The sequence below is a fragment of the Amblyomma mixtum genome, chromosome 10 (genome assembly GCF_055824585.1).
Source record: "Amblyomma mixtum isolate Tamu chromosome 10, ASM5582458v1, whole genome shotgun sequence".
Lineage (NCBI taxonomy): Eukaryota > Metazoa > Arthropoda > Arachnida > Ixodida > Ixodidae > Amblyomma > Amblyomma mixtum.
This window is the reverse complement of record NC_143021.1, coordinates 40442060-40462792: the sequence shown is the minus strand read 5'-3', so window position 1 is coordinate 40462792 and position 20733 is coordinate 40442060. Positions and strand designations below refer to the sequence as shown.

Sequence of the window (20733 nt, the reverse complement as noted above, 5' to 3'; positions counted from 1 at the left end):
TTCAAAGTACTCTTTTTTAATTCTCCGTAATAGGCTGTTTGTCCTGTTTCTGTGTTTTTTGAAGTCACCTAAATCGTTTTCGTTTCTGGATTTTAAAAACTTTTGATAAAGAACATTTTTCAGCTTTATAGCTTTGACACATTCAGCTGTAATCCAAATCACTCAAAATTGGGGCAATGCAGGAACCTATGCAAATGCCCTTTTTCTGAATAAAAATTCACCCTTCCCACTCTGTATACGTGGATTCAAGGTAGGCTAATAACAGTTCTAAAAAGTTTTCCACCGACATGCCGGCTGCGTTCTGAAAGCGAACGGCACCATAATTGTCAATGACGTCCCTAATGCACAAAAGGAGACTGTCATGCGGAATGGAGTAGTACAGGTCCTTTACGTCAATAGAAAAAGCACACAGTTGCTTGTCATGGTAATAGTCTAGGGTGCTAATCACGTCAAGGGAATTCTTAACCTGGAAGGGATCGTCAACTGGTAGTTTTCTTAGCTTTTCTTTCAGAAACTATCCTAAACATTTTTGCCAGGAACCTTTCTCGGAAACAATGACGCGGAACGGCACGTCAGTTTTGTGTGTCTTAACAGTAAGAAGCATGGTCAAGCTGGGCTTTTTACAGTTATTTATCGAGGTAAACAGCTTGTCTAAGTTATTCCGCTTACACAGCTTCCTGACCTTGCATTTAGACTTCGCAAGACTTGTTTTTCTCCCCTCCCTACACACAGACTGGACGGCATCCATTGCTGTTTCGTTGAGACTATCCTCAGAGAGAACGACAAAACCCCCTCCCTTATCCGCAGTCAGCAGGACCAAAGAATTGTCACGTAGGTAGTCCACAGACTTATTGATGGGTAGCCTCTTGGACTGATTCCTAGGGCGGGAGAGAACATCGACACCTTCTGAGATGCATCTGCTGGCCTCAGGAGCTGGAGCACATCCGGATATATGCCTTACCATAGCAAGAAGCTCTGGTGCACTTTTTCGGGGCTCAACGGCGAACTTTGGGCCAAGATCGAGCACTTGACGCACATGGGCCGGAAGCGGAGCGCCACTCATGTTGTGAACCTGGCCAACGGATAATAATAAATTGATAATAAAGAGTCCCGTAACCTCAGCGTGCACTGCCGTGAGTGCGAGTGCACCCCACAGTTTGAATCTTGCAGAGTTGTGGATAGGAACAGAGATAAGCTGTGCCGTGAAATAATCGAGGCTTCGAACATCAAGACGTATGGTGACACATGTGTAAGCGCTCCATCAGTGTCTTTATCTCAAAAAGAAGTTCGCTTCCTGAATTGCGCATCTTAGCTTGTGTTGGCGTGCAGAATCCGAGTGCATGAATGAGCTCTTTGCTTTGTTTTCTATTTTGGTGCCTGAATGTATTTATACGTGCAGCGTGCCAAATAAATGTCAGTTGTTAGTTCAGCGCTGTATTGTCCGTTTCTTTCTCTGCTCTCTTTTCAATTTTCAATGCAATTCTTTTTATTATTATTCCTTGAGCACAGTACATAACATCACTGTCTGGATCCTTAGCCAACGGCTAGTTATGGATCCATGCAATAAAAGCAAAGAGATTAGTGAGGACAAATGCTTTCTACTGCATGCCAACGTAATACACGTAAGAATGGTGGAAAAATGCAAAGCGTACAAGCAAGATGATTCAAATTACGGAAATACAAGAGGGCTCATGACAAAAAAGATAGAAGAGGGTGCAGAAAAACAAACCTATGAAGGCAGGAACAGCATTCTTTATACAAAATAAACGCAGTAGCCTTAGAAGTGATTATTCAATGGCATATGAATGGCAAACCCAACATAGACACTACAGAGAATAATAAGAGACAATCACTAAGCGATTTGCCTTGTAAATCAGGTAATTATTTGTGACAGAAAAAAGGTTTTCAGTGAAGTATAAGGATTAGACGTTGCAAAGACTGCACAGGGGATTTTATTCCAAGTTTTTACCCCTTGATACTCGAAGCGGCGCTGGCCATAGTCATTGCAAGATGTAGGGACCAGAAATCTTCCCTGTGCTGCTGAACGGCTGTTAGTTGGGGCTCTATGGAATGTGTTCAAAGGAAAGGGGGAGGTGCCGGAGAGGACTCTTAGTACAAGTAGTGCAACGCGAAAATCTCGAAGCTGCAATGCCGGCATTATTTGGAGTCTAAAAAACAAAGGGCGAGAAGGCGTATACGGTGTTGTGCAAGTCATTATTCTCGGTGCCCGCTTCTGCAGGCGTAAAACAGGTTCAGTGTAGGTGATGTAAGTGAACCCCCATGATTCTATGCAGTAAGTTAATTGGGACTGGAAAAAGCTAAAGTATATTGTTTTTAGTGTGTGTATTTCGGAATGTCGCCGAGCTTTGGCCAGAACGAAACATGCATAAGATAATCTGCTGCACAATTTTTCGATATGCGGTTTCCAGTTTAATGCAGCGTCTAAGGTTACACCCAAGTACTGAATAGTTTTAACTTCTTCAATTTCTTTATCTCCTATCGATATTGCGGAGCAGGTATTCTGGTATTTTTTATAAGGGGATGCAAATATAACATATTTAGTCTTGCCTATGTTCAAAGTGAGTCTATTTGTTAAAAACCATTTATTGACTCTCTGAAGTTCTGAGTTTAAAATATGCTTGGCTGTTTCAACGGAGTTAGCGGTCACCAACAATGAGGTATCGTCGGCATACATAATGGCACGGGTATTTATTAGGCAATCGGGTAAGTTGTTTATGTAGAGTGTAGAAAGTATAGGCCCCAGTACTGAGCCCTGCGGAACACCTACGGAAATAGAACGCGAACTTGACGCGTGTTCGTCAATAATAACACACTGTCGTTGCCCAGTTAAATAGCGTCTAAAGAAGTCGAGTGATACACCTCTGAACCCATATCGTTCTAGTTTCTTGCATAAAATGTCGAGATCCACAGTGTCGAATGCCTTCTTAATATCCAGGAATACACCTACAGAAATATTGTTATTATTGAGTGCTTCATTGATTGAGTCAGCTATAGAAAGCACAGCCGTGGTGGTCGATCTAAATTTCTGAAAACCATGTTGGGACGTTGACAGAATTGCATTTTTAGTCAGGAATTGCGTAATTCTTTTAACCAATAGTTTTTCGAAGAGAGTGTTGATACAGCTAAGGATTGAGATCGGCCTATAGTTTCCGAGTTCATTAGGATTCCCAATTTTGTAGATGGGGACTACCTTGGCGAGCTTCAAAATATCAGGATAGATGCCGGACAGAAATGCTTTATTAAATAAAGAGGCTAAGGTGGCAGCTAGGACGCCACTGTTGTTTTTAATTATGGAAACCGGAATACCATCGAGACCCGTGGCCTTAGTGGCATCCATTGAATTAAGTGCACTCATTACTTGGTCACTGCTTATTTCTATAAAAGTGAAGGTCTTTTCAAGATACTCAGGCAGAGAAGGTTCGTCTGTGAGACCCATACTTAACGTAAATCAGCACCCACTGAGCAGAAATGATTGTTAAACTGATCTGATAGCAGGTGTTTATCTGCGGAAAGGGCCAGGTCAGGAAGTATTCGGTTTGATGAAGTAGGCTGAATTATCGAGTTCACTGTAGCCCAGAGTTTCTTAGAATTGCCGGCGCATGCGTTTATTTGGCTACTAAAATATAGCTTCTTCTGTACACGCATGGTAGCAACAGCTTTATTTCTGTGAGTCTTATACTGAGCACTATAATATGCGTTCCCTCGGTTCTGTTTCGTTTTGGTGTGCCAGTGATCGCCTTGCGCTGCTTCAGTCAGACGATGCATAACCAGCTCGCCCATCAGCTTGTGCTTTCAAGCTTCACTGCTAGTGCAAAGGGCCCTGTCATGGTTTTCGCAACCGCATCGCCTTGTGCAATTCATCGCTGTGGCTGACTGCAAGTCCAGAATGCTCTGCGTTCAGAAAACCACCCGAAGTGCTGGCGTTGTTTGGGGGCTTCTTGCCCTCAGTCAGCCATGGCACAAGGATGTGCAAATTTCTGAGGGCGGAGTGGCTACGACAGGCCAGGTTGTGCCAGGATCACCTGCGGATTCTTCTTCAACTCTCCAATCAGCCAGCTGGTTGGAAGAATCAGTGGCGCGAACTAACGTGCCTTGTCCACACCACCACAGACGTCTTGTGGCAGCAGCAGCTTCCCACGCTTCGTAACCTCGTCCCGAAGAAACATCGTGGGTCCGTTGGCCAGGTTCACAACATGAGCGGCGCTCCGCTTCCGGCCCATGTGCGTCAAGTGCTCGATCTTGGCCCAAAGTTCGCCGTTGAGCCCCGAAAAAGTGCACCAGAGCTTCTTGCTATGGTAAGGCATATATCCGGATGTGCTCCAGCTCCTGAGGCCAGCAGATGCATCTCAGAAGGTGTCGATGTTCTCTCCCGCCCTAGGAATCAGTCCAAGAGGCTACCCATCAATAAGTCTGTGGACTACCTACGTGACAATTCTTTGGTCCTGCTGACTGCGGATAAGGGAGGGGGTTTTGTCGTTCTCTCTGAGGATAGTCTCAACGAAACAGCAATGGATGCCGTCCAGTCTGTGTGTAGGGAGGGGAGAAAAACAAGTCTTGCGAAGTCTAAATGCAAGGTCAGGAAGCTGTGTAAGCGGAATAACTTAGACAAGCTGTTTACCTCGATAAATAACTGTAAAAAGCCCAGCTTGACCATGCTTCTTACTGTTAAGACACACAAAACTGACGTGCCGTTCCGCGTCATTGTTTCCGAGAAAGGTTCCTGGCAAAAATGTTTAGGACAGTTTCTGAAAGAAAAGCTAAGAAAACTACCAGTTGACGATCCCTTCCAGGTTAAGAATTCCCTTGACGTGATTAGCACCCTAGACTATTACCATGACAAGCAACTGTGTGCTTTTTCTATTGACGTAAAGGACCTGTACTACTCCATTCCGCATGATAATCTCCTTTTGTGCATTAGGGACGTCATTGACAATTATGGTGCCGTTCGCTTTCAGAACGCAGCCGGCATGTCGGTGGAAAACTTTTTAGAATTGTTATTAGCCTACCTTGAATCCACGTATACAGAGTGGGAAGGGCGAATTTTTATTCAGAAAAAGGGCATTTGCATAGGTTCCTGCATTGCCCCAATTTTGAGTGATTTCTTTTTAGCTATGCATGACAGAGAACTAAATAACCGCTTAAATGGCACAGCTGTTGCAGCAGTTTCTCGCTTTGTGGATGACTATCTAGTTTTGCTCACCTGTGACCGCGAAGCTTTTAGTAGGGAAGTGTCCAAAGTTGGAGGTGTATTTTCTGATGTTCTTGCCCCTTTGGAAGTGACTCATGAAGTTCCTGTAGAGGACACAATCAGATTTCTAGACTTGAGCCTGCAGTTTTCACCTTGCAGTGTGCGCTGGTCTTTCGAGCCTAGGGCTAATAAACCGTTGCTACCATAAAGTTCCGCGCACTCGAAGCTTGTTAAAAGAGGAATTGTCATGTCAAGCTTCAGGAGTGCACTTACAAAATCCTGTCGACATCAAACCGCACGCAGCTTTAGTAACCAGGTAGAGAGGCTTACTGCTTGTGGCTATCCGCTTCACGTTCTTTCTTCTGTGGCCGATGTTTTGTTGAAGAAACTGAAATGCTCCCCGAGTCCTGGATGTCAAACAAGTAAGCCAGTAGCAACCATTCCCTATATCCACAAGATATCACATAATTTGAAAAGTGTTGGAAAAAGAGTCGGAGTGGATGTTGTTTTTTCGGCCCCCATTAAGTTATCAAGCTTGTGCATGCGTGTCAACAACCCAGGGAAAACTATCCCCGACTGCCCGAAAAATCATGAGTGCAAATTCGTGAAGTGTCAAAAAAATGTCGTGTATTCTATTCCTCTCACTTGTAATAGGTTTTATATTGGCCAGACAGGACAGTGCTTAAATGATAGGCTTAGGCAGCACCGCAACAATATTGATAATAAAGAGTCCCGTAACCTCAGCATGCACTGCCGTGAGTGCGAGTGCGCCCCACAGTTTGAATTTTGCAGAGTTGTGGATAGGAACCGAGATAAGCTGTGCCATGAAATAATCGAGGCTTCGAACATCAAGACGTATGGTGACACATGTGTAAGCGCTCCATCAGTGTCTTTATCTCAAAAAGAAGTTCGCTTCCTGAATCGCACATCTTAGCTTGTGTTGGCGTGCAGAATCCCAGTGCATGAATGAGCTCTATGCGTTGTTTTCTATTTTGGTGCCTGAATGTATTTATACGTGCAGCGCCCCAAATGAATGTCAGTTGTTAGTTGAGCGCTGTGTCGTCCGTTTCTTTCTTTCTCTGCTCTCTTCTTCGGCCTTGCGCTGCTTCAATCAAACAACTAAAACGAAGGACCAAGAAAAAGAGAGACACGAACACGCGCTGACTTACAGCTGACTGTTTTAATCGGAAAACCACATATTAATAATCTCCAATCGCTGCGTCACAGCCTCACACGTCGTCATCTCAGACTACTAACACAAAAAGAAGGGAAATAACCACCTACAGGCTCCCACGCTTTTCCAACAGGTATATCTCGCGCTTAGACGAGGCCATCGAAGTGCTGCTCAGACACGAGCCAACTTCTGTGCAGATATGATACGCCTCTACTGCTTCCCGTACAGCCCGACATTGTTGTCAAAGTACGGAGTGCATGGGCAGGACTTGCAATGTGCAGGAGTGCGAGTCGTCTACAGGATTCCATTCTTGTGCGGCCATTTCTACGTGGGCCAAACAGGCAGGTGCCTTTTGGAACACGCTAATTCTTTGCGAGGCTCCGGTTCGTCAAAACTGGCTGCAGTTAGGTGGGTGGATGAGAAGTTTGCGGGGATACAGTGGCCGCAACTGGCAAAGGACAGGGTTAATTGGAGAGACATGGGAGAGGCCTTTGCTCTGCAGTGGGTGCAGTCAGGCTGATGATGATGATGATGATGATGGTATATGAATTTTACTGACCAAGGTTAACAGTTATGGCTCAACTTCGAAGCTATGTCACCGACCGCAAACAGCATGCAGTGCTTAAAATTATTTGTCAACCTTGCGAACTACGTTAAGTGGTGGGTCACAGTTACCTGTTCTCGGGCCCATGCTAGTAGTAGTAGTAGTAGTAGTAGTAGTTGTAGTTGTAGTAGTTGTAGTAGTAGTAGTAGACTTTTATTTGGCCATAATTTACAGGCTGAGCTTCTCACTCTACATAAATGATTTCCCCGGAATCCTTATATGCTCATGACACCTCAGTTGTATTGATAGGACAGAATTTGTGGAAGTACAGAATAAAATAACAGTAGAGTTAAGATATCGTTTTTGGAAGGTTGACGTCCAAATAACTGACCCTTTATCTTTGTTAGACTTAGTATGCTGTTTTTAAAAAGTAGTTGAATACTGAGGAACTGGACATATCATTACAAGGCACAAAACTACATTAAGTTCTCTCTTGCAAATATTTAGGCACTTTATTTGAGTGAGACATGCACTGGAAAACACATTAAACACCTTTGTCCGAAGCTTGCACATATTCCACTCAAGGCTCGTGAATGTTTCGGGTGTCCTATTCTACGCATGCTCTACTTTTTCTTTTTTGGGGGCCACTGTATTGAGTCTATGGGTAACAATTTTATGGCATGCACTAAGAGGTGTAGCCTCATCAGGGAGCACTCAACCCAGCACATACCTGTTTAGCTTTGTTCATGTGCTGCCAATGATCCACTGCCCATTACTTTGTTTAAATAAGAAATACAAGAGATAACTATCTCCATCTCATAACATGCTCTGAAAATGGCTCATGGAATTTAACACAACTCTTATCTTTTGCCAGTACGCATTCTGACTTCAGGTCAGGCTTAAAGGGGCTCTGAGTGCATGGCCAGGAAAGGACGCCACCTCACGGCAGGAATATTTGGGACACGAGTTCAGTGTAGTCACAATGTGAATTTCCTTTCCCTCTTGTCAATTTTTGCACGCTCCTCTCCCCCCCCCCACATGGTGCACCCCATCTGAGAGAGTTGGTGCAGCAATAAATGCTGGCATCTTTTGCATGGAATGATGTCATATGCCAGTTTTCGTACGAAAGTGGGGATGTTTAAAATGTACTGGAAATTATCCACTCACTTGTGAGGTCTCATGCATGGCATGAACGCTTGGTGGCCTGCACTGTAGGTAATGCAGGCATTTTATAGTCATGATTACAAAACATAAAACTGAGCAGGGGACAAGACGCAGGAGAGAAACAAACAGGACAAGCTCAGAGCTGTTTGCTTCTCTCCTGTGTCTTGTCCCCTGCTCAGTTTTATGTTTTGCAACCATGTCATGCCAGCTAGCCCCACATCTCATCGCGCACACTCTTTGAGTTATACAGCAAACCTCGAAAACCCTTTTGAGGGACGCTTTAAAAGTACATTTTTGTTTAACTCTTGTGGTGCATAAGCGAAAATTGTGAATGTGTATATTCATCGCAGCGGTAGTCAGGCTGGTGATGTTCAACCTAAGCTCCTGCTGGGGTGGCTGTTGTGAGGAGGGCTGCATTAATGTCTGTATCGGGTTTGCCCGACAATGCGATGCAATACGCTCATGTGCCCGTGATGCGATGACCCTGCTGTGTTGCACGCCGCCCAGCACATTGTTTGGTGCTATCTCCATGCTGCAGAGCAGCCATCATTGAAAGAAAGCATATTAATGCAAAAGCACTATTTCGATGGGCAAACCTGGAGCAAGATCTTGCGACGTTTGTACTTTTGTGCATCTTGTGATGTTTGCGGGTTCGTAAATAAATAAATAAATAAATAAAAATGAATCAAACGAATAATGGCGCCGCTGGCATTTGAACCTGTGGCAGCACAAACAGATCAGCTTTGCTGTCCAGTGCACGGAAGCCCCAGGCCATCGTCTCAGTCGATCACTCCTTGTGTTAGAGTGCAACGCACTGTCACGCTGTGCACTGCACACCGTTGTCATTACCGTTCGTGCAGATACGTTACTGAAATGTGGGCAGAAATTGGTTGTTTTGGTTCCGGGGCGAGTAATGCAGAGCTTGTGCTTGTGCAGGGCATGCAGTTCCCAGGCAGCGGCCAAGGACGACGGTCAGCCGTCAGGTAGGGTTGTTTCCACTCCTGTTTACTGGCACCGGGTGTAGGTTGTGCGCCACCTGGGTCACATGACCCTGTTCACAGGGTTGTGAGGAGGTGCCACTTAATGATTGTTGGTACTCACCAACACCAAACCTGGGTCTCACAAGCCCCACCGCTGGCAGAACCACTGCAACACTGTGCCAGCAGAGGAATGGGGAGTCCCTGTGAATGGGAAGTAGACAGATTCGACATGTACGCCATTGACCCATTAGCGCTACTACCCTTAAAGCGGCTCTGAAACACCTTCTCAGCAGAGTACATAAACTCTCCCAACAACTACATTCATGAACACCACTGCAACGCTGTGCCAGCAGTGGAATGGGGAGTCCCTGTGAATGGAAGTAGACAGATTCGACATGTACGCCATTGACCCATTAGCGCTACTACCCTTAAAGCGGCTCTGAAACACCTTCTCAGCAGAGTACATAAACTCTCCCAACAACTACATTCATGAACACCACTGCAACGCTGTGCCAGCAGTGGAATGGGGAGTCCCTGTGAATGGGAAGTAGACAGATTCGACATGTACGCCATTGACCCATTAGCGCTACTACCCTTAAAGCGACTCTGAAACACCTTCTCAGCAGAGCACATAAACTCTCTCAACGACTACATTCATGAACACCACTGCAACGCTGTGCGAGCAGTGGAATGGGGAGTCCCTGTGAATGGGAAGTAGACAGATTCGACATGTGCGGCATTGACCCATTAGCGCTACTACCCTTAAAGCGGCTCTGAAACACCTTCTCAGCAGAGTACATAAACTCTCCCAACAACTACATTCATGAACACCACTGCAACGCTGTGCCAGCAGTGGAATGGGGAGTCCCTGTGAATGGGAAGTAGACAGATTCGACATGTACGCCATTGACCCATTAGCGCTACTACCCTTAAAGCGACTCTGAAACACCTTCTCAGCAGAGTACATAAACTCTCCCAACAACTACATTCATGAACACCACTGCAACGCTGTGCGAGCAGTGGAATGGGGAGTCCCTGTGAATGGGAAGTAGACAGATTCGACATGTACGCCATTGACCCATTAGCGCTACTACCCTTAAAGCGGCTCTGAAACACCTTCTCAGCAGAGTACATAAACTCTCCCAACAACTACATTCATGAACACCACTGCAACGCTGTGCCAGCAGTGGAATGGGGAGTCCCTGTGAATGGGAAGTAGACAGATTCGACATGTACGCCATTGACCCATTAGCGCTACTACCCTTAAAGCGACTCTGAAACACCTTCTCAGCAGAGCACATAAACTCTCTCAACGACTACATTCATGAACACCACTGCAACGCTGTGCGAGCAGTGGAATGGGGAGTCCCTGTGAGTGGGAAGTAGACAGATTCGACATGTGCGGCATTGACCCATTAGTGCTACTAACCTTAAAGCGGCTCTGAAACACCTTCTCAGCAGAGTACATAAACTCTCCCAACGACTACATTCATGAACACCACTGCAACGCTGTGCCAGCAGTGGAATGGGGAGTCGCTGTGAGTGGGAAGCAGACAGATTCGACATGTGCGGCATTGACCCATTAGTGCTACTAACCTTAAAGCGGCTCTGAAACACCTTCTCAGCAGAGTACATAAACTCTCCCAACGACTACATTCATGAACACCACTGCAACGCTGTGCGAGCAGTGGAATGGGGAGTCCCTGTGAGTGGGAAGTAGACAGATTCGACATGTGCGGCATTGACCCATTAGTGCTACTAACCTTAAAGCGGCTCTGAAACACCTTCTCAGCAGAGTACATAAACTCTCCCAACAACTACATTCATGAACACCACTGCAACGCTGTGCCAGCAGTGGAATGGGGAGTCCCTGTGAATGGGAAGTAGACAGATTCGACATGTACGCCATTGACCCATTAGCGCTACTACCCTTAAAGCGACTCTGAAACACCTTCTCAGCAGAGCACATAAACTCTCTCAACGACTACATTCATGAACACCACTGCAACGCTGTGCGAGCAGTGGAATGGGGAGTCCCTGTGAGTGGGAAGTAGACAGATTCGACATGTGCGGCATTGACCCATTAGTGCTACTAACCTTAAAGCGGCTCTGAAACACCTTCTCAGCAGAGTACATAAACTCTCCCAACGACTACATTCATGAACACCACTGCAACGCTGTGCCAGCAGTGGAATGGGGAGTCGCTGTGAGTGGGAAGCAGACAGATTCGACATGTGCGGCATTGACCCATTAGTGCTACTAACCTTAAAGCGGCTCTGAAACACCTTCTCAGCAGAGTACATAAACTCTCCCAACGACTACATTCATGAACACCACTGCAACGCTGTGCGAGCAGTGGAATGGGGAGTCCCTGTGAGTGGGAAGTAGACAGATTCGACATGTGCGGCATTGACCCATTAGTGCTACTAACCTTAAAGCGGCTCTGAAACACCTTCTCAGCAGAGTACATAAACTCTCCCAATGACTACATTCATGAACACCACTGCAACGCTGTGCCAGCAGTGGAATGGGGAGTCCCTGTGAATGGGAAGTAGACAGATTCGACATGTACGCCATTGACCCATTAGCGCTACTACCCTTAAAGCGACTCTGAAACACCTTCTCAGCAGAGCACATAAACTCTCTCAACGACTACATTCATGAACACCACTGCAACGCTGTGCCAGCAGTGGAATGGGGAGTCGCTGTGAGTGGGAAGCAGACAGATTCGACATGTGCGGCATTGACCCATTAGTGCTACTAACCTTAAAGCGGCTCTGAAACACCTTCTCAGCAGAGTACATAAACTCTCCCAATGACTACATTTATGAACACCACTGCAACACTGTGCCAGCAGAGGAATGGGGAGTCCCTGTGAGTGGGAAGCAGACAGATTCGACATGTGCGGCATTGACCCATTAGTGCTACTAACCTTAAAGCGGCTCTGAAACACCTTCTCAGCAGAGTACATAAACTCTCCCAATGACTACATTCATGAACACCACTGCAACACTGTGCCAGCAGAGGAATGGGGAGTCCCTGTGAGTGGGAAGTAGACAGATTCGACATGTGCGGCATTGACCCATTAGTGCTACTAACCTTAAAGCGGCTCTGAAACACCTTCTCAGCAGAGTACATAAACTCTCCCAATGACTACATTCATGAACACCACTGCAACGCTGTGCCAGCAGTGGAATGGGGAGTCCCTGTGAGTGGGAAGCAGACAGATTCGACATGTGCGGCATTGACCCATTAGTGCTACTAACCTTAAAGCGGCTCTGAAACACCTTCTCAGCAGAGTACATAAACTCTCCCAATGACTACATTCATGAACACCACTGCAACACTGTGCCAGCAGTGGAATGGGGAGTCCCTGTGAATGGGAAGTAGACAGATTCAACATGTACGGCATTGACCCATTAGCGCTACTACCCTTAAAGCGGCTCTGAAACACCTTCTCAGCAGAGTACATAAACTCTCCCAATGACTACATTCATGAACACCACTGCAACGCTGTGCCAGCAGTGGAATGGGGAGTCCCTGTGAATGGGAAGTAGACAGATTCGACATGTGCGGCATTGACCCATTAGTGCTACTAACCTTAAAGCGGCTCTGAAACACCTTCTCAGCAGAGTACATAAACTCTCCCAATGACTACATTCATGAACACCACTGCAACGCTGTGCCAGCAGTGGAATGGGGAGTCCCTGTGAGTGGGAAGTAGACAGATTCGACATGTGCGGCATTGACCCATTAGTGCTACTAACCTTAAAGCGGCTCTGAAACACCTTCTCAGCAGAGTACATAAACTCTCCCAATGACTACATTCATGAACACCACTGCAACGCTGTGCCAGCAGTGGAATGGGGAGTCCCTGTGAGTGGGAAGCAGACAGATTCGACATGTGCGGCATTGACCCATTAGCGCTACTAACCTTAAAGCGGCTCTGAAACACCTTCTCAGCAGAGTACATAAACTCTCCCAACGACTACATTCATGAACACCACTGCAACGCTGTGCGAGCAGTGGAATGGGGAGTCCCTGTGAGTGGAAAGTAGACAGATTCGACATGTGCGGCATTGACCCATTAGTGCTACTAACCTTAAAGCGGCTCTGAAACACCTTCTCAGCAGAGTACATAAACTCTCCCAATGACTACATTCATGAACACCACTGCAACGCTGTGCCAGCAGTGGAATGGGGAGTCCCTGTGAGTGGGAAGCAGACAGATTCGACATGTGCGGCATTGACCCATTAGTGCTACTAACCTCAAAGCGGCTCTGAAACACCTTCTAAGCAGAGTACATAAACTCTCCCAATGACTACATTCATGAACACCACTGCAACACTGTGCCAGCAGAGGAATGGGGAGTCCCTGTGAGTGGGAAGCAGACAGATTCGACATGTGCGGCATTGACCCATTAGTGCTACTAACCTTAAAGCGGCTCTGAAACACCTTCTCAGCAGAGTACATAAACTCTCCCAACGACTACATTCATGAACACCACTGCAACACTGTGCCAGCAGAGGAATGGGGAGTCCCTGTGAGTGGGAAGTAGACAGATTCGACATGTGCGGCATTGACCCATTAGTGCTACTAACCTTAAAGCGGCTCTGAAACACCTTCTCAGCAGAGTACATAAACTCTCCCAATGACTACATTCATGAACACCACTGCAACGCTGTGCCAGCAGTGGAATGGGGAGTCCCTGTGAGTGGGAAGCAGACAGATTCGACATGTGCGGCATTGACCCATTAGTGCTACTAACCTTAAAGCGGCTCTGAAACACCTTCTCAGCAGAGTACATAAACTCTCCCAACGACTACATTCATGAACACCACTGCAACGCTGTGCGAGCAGTGGAATGGGGAGTCCCTGTGAGTGGGAAGTAGACAGATTCGACATGTGCGGCATTGACCCATTAGTGCTACTAACCTTAAAGCGGCTCTGAAACACCTTCTCAGCAGAGTACATAAACTCTCCCAACAACTACATTCATGAACACCACTGCAACGCTGTGCCAGCAGTGGAATGGGGAGTCCCTGTGAATGGGAAGTAGACAGATTCGACATGTACGCCATTGACCCATTAGCGCTACTACCCTTAAAGCGACTCTGAAACACCTTCTCAGCAGAGCACATAAACTCTCTCAACGACTACATTCATGAACACCACTGCAACGCTGTGCGAGCAGTGGAATGGGGAGTCCCTGTGAGTGGGAAGTAGACAGATTCGACATGTGCGGCATTGACCCATTAGTGCTACTAACCTTAAAGCGGCTCTGAAACACCTTCTCAGCAGAGTACATAAACTCTCCCAACGACTACATTCATGAACACCACTGCAACGCTGTGCCAGCAGTGGAATGGGGAGTCGCTGTGAGTGGGAAGCAGACAGATTCGACATGTGCGGCATTGACCCATTAGTGCTACTAACCTTAAAGCGGCTCTGAAACACCTTCTCAGCAGAGTACATAAACTCTCCCAACGACTACATTCATGAACACCACTGCAACGCTGTGCGAGCAGTGGAATGGGGAGTCCCTGTGAGTGGGAAGTAGACAGATTCGACATGTGCGGCATTGACCCATTAGTGCTACTAACCTTAAAGCGGCTCTGAAACACCTTCTCAGCAGAGTACATAAACTCTCCCAATGACTACATTCATGAACACCACTGCAACGCTGTGCCAGCAGTGGAATGGGGAGTCCCTGTGAATGGGAAGTAGACAGATTCGACATGTACGCCATTGACCCATTAGCGCTACTACCCTTAAAGCGACTCTGAAACACCTTCTCAGCAGAGCACATAAACTCTCTCAACGACTACATTCATGAACACCACTGCAACGCTGTGCCAGCAGTGGAATGGGGAGTCGCTGTGAGTGGGAAGCAGACAGATTCGACATGTGCGGCATTGACCCATTAGTGCTACTAACCTTAAAGCGGCTCTGAAACACCTTCTCAGCAGAGTACATAAACTCTCCCAATGACTACATTTATGAACACCACTGCAACACTGTGCCAGCAGAGGAATGGGGAGTCCCTGTGAGTGGGAAGCAGACAGATTCGACATGTGCGGCATTGACCCATTAGTGCTACTAACCTTAAAGCGGCTCTGAAACACCTTCTCAGCAGAGTACATAAACTCTCCCAATGACTACATTCATGAACACCACTGCAACACTGTGCCAGCAGAGGAATGGGGAGTCCCTGTGAGTGGGAAGCAGACAGATTCGACATGTGCGGCATTGACCCATTAGTGCTACTAACCTTAAAGCGGCTCTGAAACACCTTCTCAGCAGAGTACATAAACTCTCCCAACGACTACATTCATGAACACCACTGCAACACTGTGCCAGCAGAGGAATGGGGAGTCCCTGTGAGTGGGAAGTAGACAGATTCGACATGTGCGGCATTGACCCATTAGTGCTACTAACCTTAAAGCGGCTCTGAAACACCTTCTCAGCAGAGTACATAAACTCTCCCAATGACTACATTCATGAACACCACTGCAACGCTGTGCCAGCAGTGGAATGGGGAGTCCCTGTGAGTGGGAAGCAGACAGATTCGACATGTGCGGCATTGACCCATTAGTGCTACTAACCTTAAAGCGGCTCTGAAACACCTTCTCAGCAGAGTACATAAACTCTCCCAATGACTACATTCATGAACACCACTGCAACACTGTGCCAGCAGTGGAATGGGGAGTCCCTGTGAATGGGAAGTAGACAGATTCAACATGTACGGCATTGACCCATTAGCGCTACTACCCTTAAAGCGGCTCTGAAACACCTTCTCAGCAGAGTACATAAACTCTCCCAATGACTACATTCATGAACACCACTGCAACGCTGTGCCAGCAGTGGAATGGGGAGTCCCTGTGAATGGGAAGTAGACAGATTCAACATGTACGGCATTGACCCATTAGCGCTACTACCCTTAAAGCGGCTCTGAAACACCTTCTCAGCAGAGTACATAAACTCTCCCAATGACTACATTCATGAACACCACTGCAACGCTGTGCCAGCAGTGGAATGGGGAGTCCCTGTGAATGGGAAGTAGACAGATTCGACATGTGCGGCATTGACCCATTAGTGCTACTAACCTTAAAGCGGCTCTGAAACACCTTCTCAGCAGAGTACATAAACTCTCCCAATGACTACATTCATGAACACCACTGCAACGCTGTGCCAGCAGTGGAATGGGGAGTCCCTGTGAGTGGGAAGTAGACAGATTCGACATGTGCGGCATTGACCCATTAGTGCTACTAACCTTAAAGCGGCTCTGAAACACCTTCTCAGCAGAGTACATAAACTCTCCCAATGACTACATTCATGAACACCACTGCAACACTGTGCCAGCAGTGGAATGGGGAGTCCCTGTGAGTGGGAAGCAGACAGATTCGACATGTGCGGCATTGACCCATTAGCGCTACTAACCTTAAAGCGGCTCTGAAACACCTTCTCAGCAGAGTACATAAACTCTCCCAACGACTACATTCATGAACACCACTGCAACGCTGTGCGAGCAGTGGAATGGGGAGTCCCTGTGAGTGGAAAGTAGACAGATTCGACATGTGCGGCATTGACCCATTAGTGCTACTAACCTTAAAGCGGCTCTGAAACACCTTCTCAGCAGAGTACATAAACTCTCCCAATGACTACATTCATGAACACCACTGCAACGCTGTGCCAGCAGTGGAATGGGGAGTCCCTGTGAGTGGGAAGCAGACAGATTCGACATGTGCGGCATTGACCCATTAGTGCTACTAACCTTAAAGCGGCTCTGAAACACCTTCTAAGCAGAGTACATAAACTCTCCCAATGACTACATTCATGAACACCACTGCAACGCTGTGCCAGCAGTGGAATGGGGAGTCCCTGTGAATGGAAGTAGACAGATTCGACATGTACGCCATTGACCCATTAGCGCTACTACCCTTAAAGCGGCTCTGAAACACCTTCTCAGCAGAGTACATAAACTCTCCCAACAACTACATTCATGAACACCACTGCAACGCTGTGCCAGCAGTGGAATGGGGAGTCCCTGTGAATGGGAAGTAGACAGATTCGACATGTACGCCATTGACCCATTAGCGCTACTACCCTTAAAGCGACTCTGAAACACCTTCTCAGCAGAGCACATAAACTCTCTCAACGACTACATTCATGAACACCACTGCAACGCTGTGCGAGCAGTGGAATGGGGAGTCCCTGTGAATGGGAAGTAGACAGATTCGACATGTGCGGCATTGACCCATTAGCGCTACTACCCTTAAAGCGGCTCTGAAACACCTTCTCAGCAGAGTACATAAACTCTCCCAACAACTACATTCATGAACACCACTGCAACGCTGTGCCAGCAGTGGAATGGGGAGTCCCTGTGAATGGGAAGTAGACAGATTCGACATGTACGCCATTGACCCATTAGCGCTACTACCCTTAAAGCGACTCTGAAACACCTTCTCAGCAGAGTACATAAACTCTCCCAACAACTACATTCATGAACACCACTGCAACGCTGTGCGAGCAGTGGAATGGGGAGTCCCTGTGAATGGGAAGTAGACAGATTCGACATGTACGCCATTGACCCATTAGCGCTACTACCCTTAAAGCGGCTCTGAAACACCTTCTCAGCAGAGTACATAAACTCTCCCAACAACTACATTCATGAACACCACTGCAACGCTGTGCCAGCAGTGGAATGGGGAGTCCCTGTGAATGGGAAGTAGACAGATTCGACATGTACGCCATTGACCCATTAGCGCTACTACCCTTAAAGCGACTCTGAAACACCTTCTCAGCAGAGCACATAAACTCTCTCAACGACTACATTCATGAACACCACTGCAACGCTGTGCGAGCAGTGGAATGGGGAGTCCCTGTGAGTGGGAAGTAGACAGATTCGACATGTGCGGCATTGACCCATTAGTGCTACTAACCTTAAAGCGGCTCTGAAACACCTTCTCAGCAGAGTACATAAACTCTCCCAACGACTACATTCATGAACACCACTGCAACGCTGTGCCAGCAGTGGAATGGGGAGTCGCTGTGAGTGGGAAGCAGACAGATTCGACATGTGCGGCATTGACCCATTAGTGCTACTAACCTTAAAGCGGCTCTGAAACACCTTCTCAGCAGAGTACATAAACTCTCCCAACGACTACATTCATGAACACCACTGCAACGCTGTGCGAGCAGTGGAATGGGGAGTCCCTGTGAGTGGGAAGTAGACAGATTCGACATGTGCGGCATTGACCCATTAGTGCTACTAACCTTAAAGCGGCTCTGAAACACCTTCTCAGCAGAGTACATAAACTCTCCCAACGACTACATTCATGAACACCACTGCAACGCTGTGCCAGCAGTGGAATGGGGAGTCGCTGTGAGTGGGAAGCAGACAGATTCGACATGTGCGGCATTGACCCATTAGTGCTACTAACCTTAAAGCGGCTCTGAAACACCTTCTCAGCAGAGTACATAAACTCTCCCAACGACTACATTCATGAACACCACTGCAACGCTGTGCGAGCAGTGGAATGGGGAGTCCCTGTGAGTGGGAAGTAGACAGATTCGACATGTGCGGCATTGACCCATTAGTGCTACTAACCTTAAAGCGGCTCTGAAACACCTTCTCAGCAGAGTACATAAACTCTCCCAACAACTACATTCATGAACACCACTGCAACGCTGTGCCAGCAGTGGAATGGGGAGTCCCTGTGAATGGGAAGTAGACAGATTCGACATGTACGCCATTGACCCATTAGCGCTACTACCCTTAAAGCGACTCTGAAACACCTTCTCAGCAGAGCACATAAACTCTCTCAACGACTACATTCATGAACACCACTGCAACGCTGTGCGAGCAGTGGAATGGGGAGTCCCTGTGAGTGGGAAGTAGACAGATTCGACATGTGCGGCATTGACCCATTAGTGCTACTAACCTTAAAGCGGCTCTGAAACACCTTCTCAGCAGAGTACATAAACTCTCCCAACGACTACATTCATGAACACCACTGCAACGCTGTGCCAGCAGTGGAATGGGGAGTCGCTGTGAGTGGGAAGCAGACAGATTCGACATGTGCGGCATTGACCCATTAGTGCTACTAACCTTAAAGCGGCTCTGAAACACCTTCTCAGCAGAGTACATAAACTCTCCCAACGACTACATTCATGAACACCACTGCAACGCTGTGCGAGCAGTGGAATGGGGAGTCCCTGTGAGTGGGAAGTAGACAGATTCGACATGTGCGGCATTGACCCATTAGTGCTACTAACCTTAAAGCGGCTCTGAAACACCTTCTCAGCAGAGTACATAAACTCTCCCAATGACTACATTCATGAACACCACTGCAACGCTGTGCCAGCAGTGGAATGGGGAGTCCCTGTGAATGGGAAGTAGACAGATTCGACATGTACGCCATTGACCCATTAGCGCTACTACCCTTAAAGCGACTCTGAAACACCTTCTCAGCAGAGCACATAAACTCTCTCAACGACTACATTCATGAACACCACTGCAACGCTGTGCCAGCAGTGGAATGGGGAGTCGCTGTGAGTGGGAAGCAGACAGATTCGACATGTGCGGCATTGACCCATTAGTGCTACTAACCTTAAAGCGGCTCTGAAACACCTTCTCAGCAGAGTACATAAACTCTCCCAATGACTACATTTATGAACACCACTGCAACACTGTGCCAGCAGAGGAATGGGGAGTCCCTGTGAGTGGGAAGCAGACAGATTCGACATGTGCGGCATTGACCCATTAGTGCTACTAACCTTAAAGCGGCTCTGAAACACCTTCTCAGCAGAGTACATAAACTCTCCCAATGACTACATTCATGAACACCACTGCAACACTGTGCCAGCAGAGGAATGGGGAGTCCCTGTGAGTGGGAAGTAGACAGATTCGACATGTGCGGCATTGACCCATTAGTGCTACTAACCTTAAAGCGGCTCTGAAACACCTTCTCAGCAGAGTACATAAACTCTCCCAATGACTACATTCATGAACACCACTGCAACGCTGTGCCAGCAGTGGAATGGGGAGTCCCTGTGAGTGGGAAGCAGACAGATTCGACATGTGCGGCATTGACCCATTAGTGCTACTAACCTTAAAGCGGCTCTGAAACACCTTCTCAGCAGAGTACATAAACTCTCCCAATGACTACATTCATGAACACCACTGCAACACTGTGCCAGCAGTGGAATGGGGAGTCCCTGTGAATGGGAAGTAGACAGATTCAACATGTACGGCATTGACCCATTAGCGCTACTACCCTTAAAGCGGCTCTGAAACACCTTCTCAGCAGAGTACATAAACTCTCCCAATGACTACATTCATGAACACCACTGCAACGCTGTGCCAGCAGTGGAATGGGGAGTCCCTGTGAATGGGAAGTAGACAGATTCGACATGTGCGGCATTGACCCATTAGTGCTACTAACCTTAAAGCGGCTCTGAAACACCTTCTCAGCAGAGTACATAAACTCTCCCAATGACTACATTCATGAACACCACTGCAACGCTGTGCCAGCAGTGGAATGGGGAGTCCCTGTGAGTGGGAAGTAGACAGATTCGACATGTGCGGCATTGACCCATTAGTGCTACTAACCTTAAAGCGGCTCTGAAACACCTTCTCAGCAGAGTACATAAACTCTC

At 47.3% G+C, this 20733-nt stretch overlaps 1 protein-coding gene across 3 annotated transcripts in view; it reads left to right on the top strand.

Moving 5' to 3' along the window:
• The window catches only part of slgA (proline dehydrogenase slgA), a 228041-nt gene that overhangs the window by 141966 nt on the left and 65342 nt on the right, over positions 1-20733 (top strand). For all 3 annotated transcript variants that reach the window (XM_089563346.1, XM_089563345.1, XM_089563347.1), the window contains exon 3: positions 9028-9074. In XM_089563346.1, coding sequence (XP_089419472.1) covers positions 9028-9074 — 47 coding nt within the window. The remainder of the gene's footprint in view (positions 1-9027; positions 9075-20733) is intronic.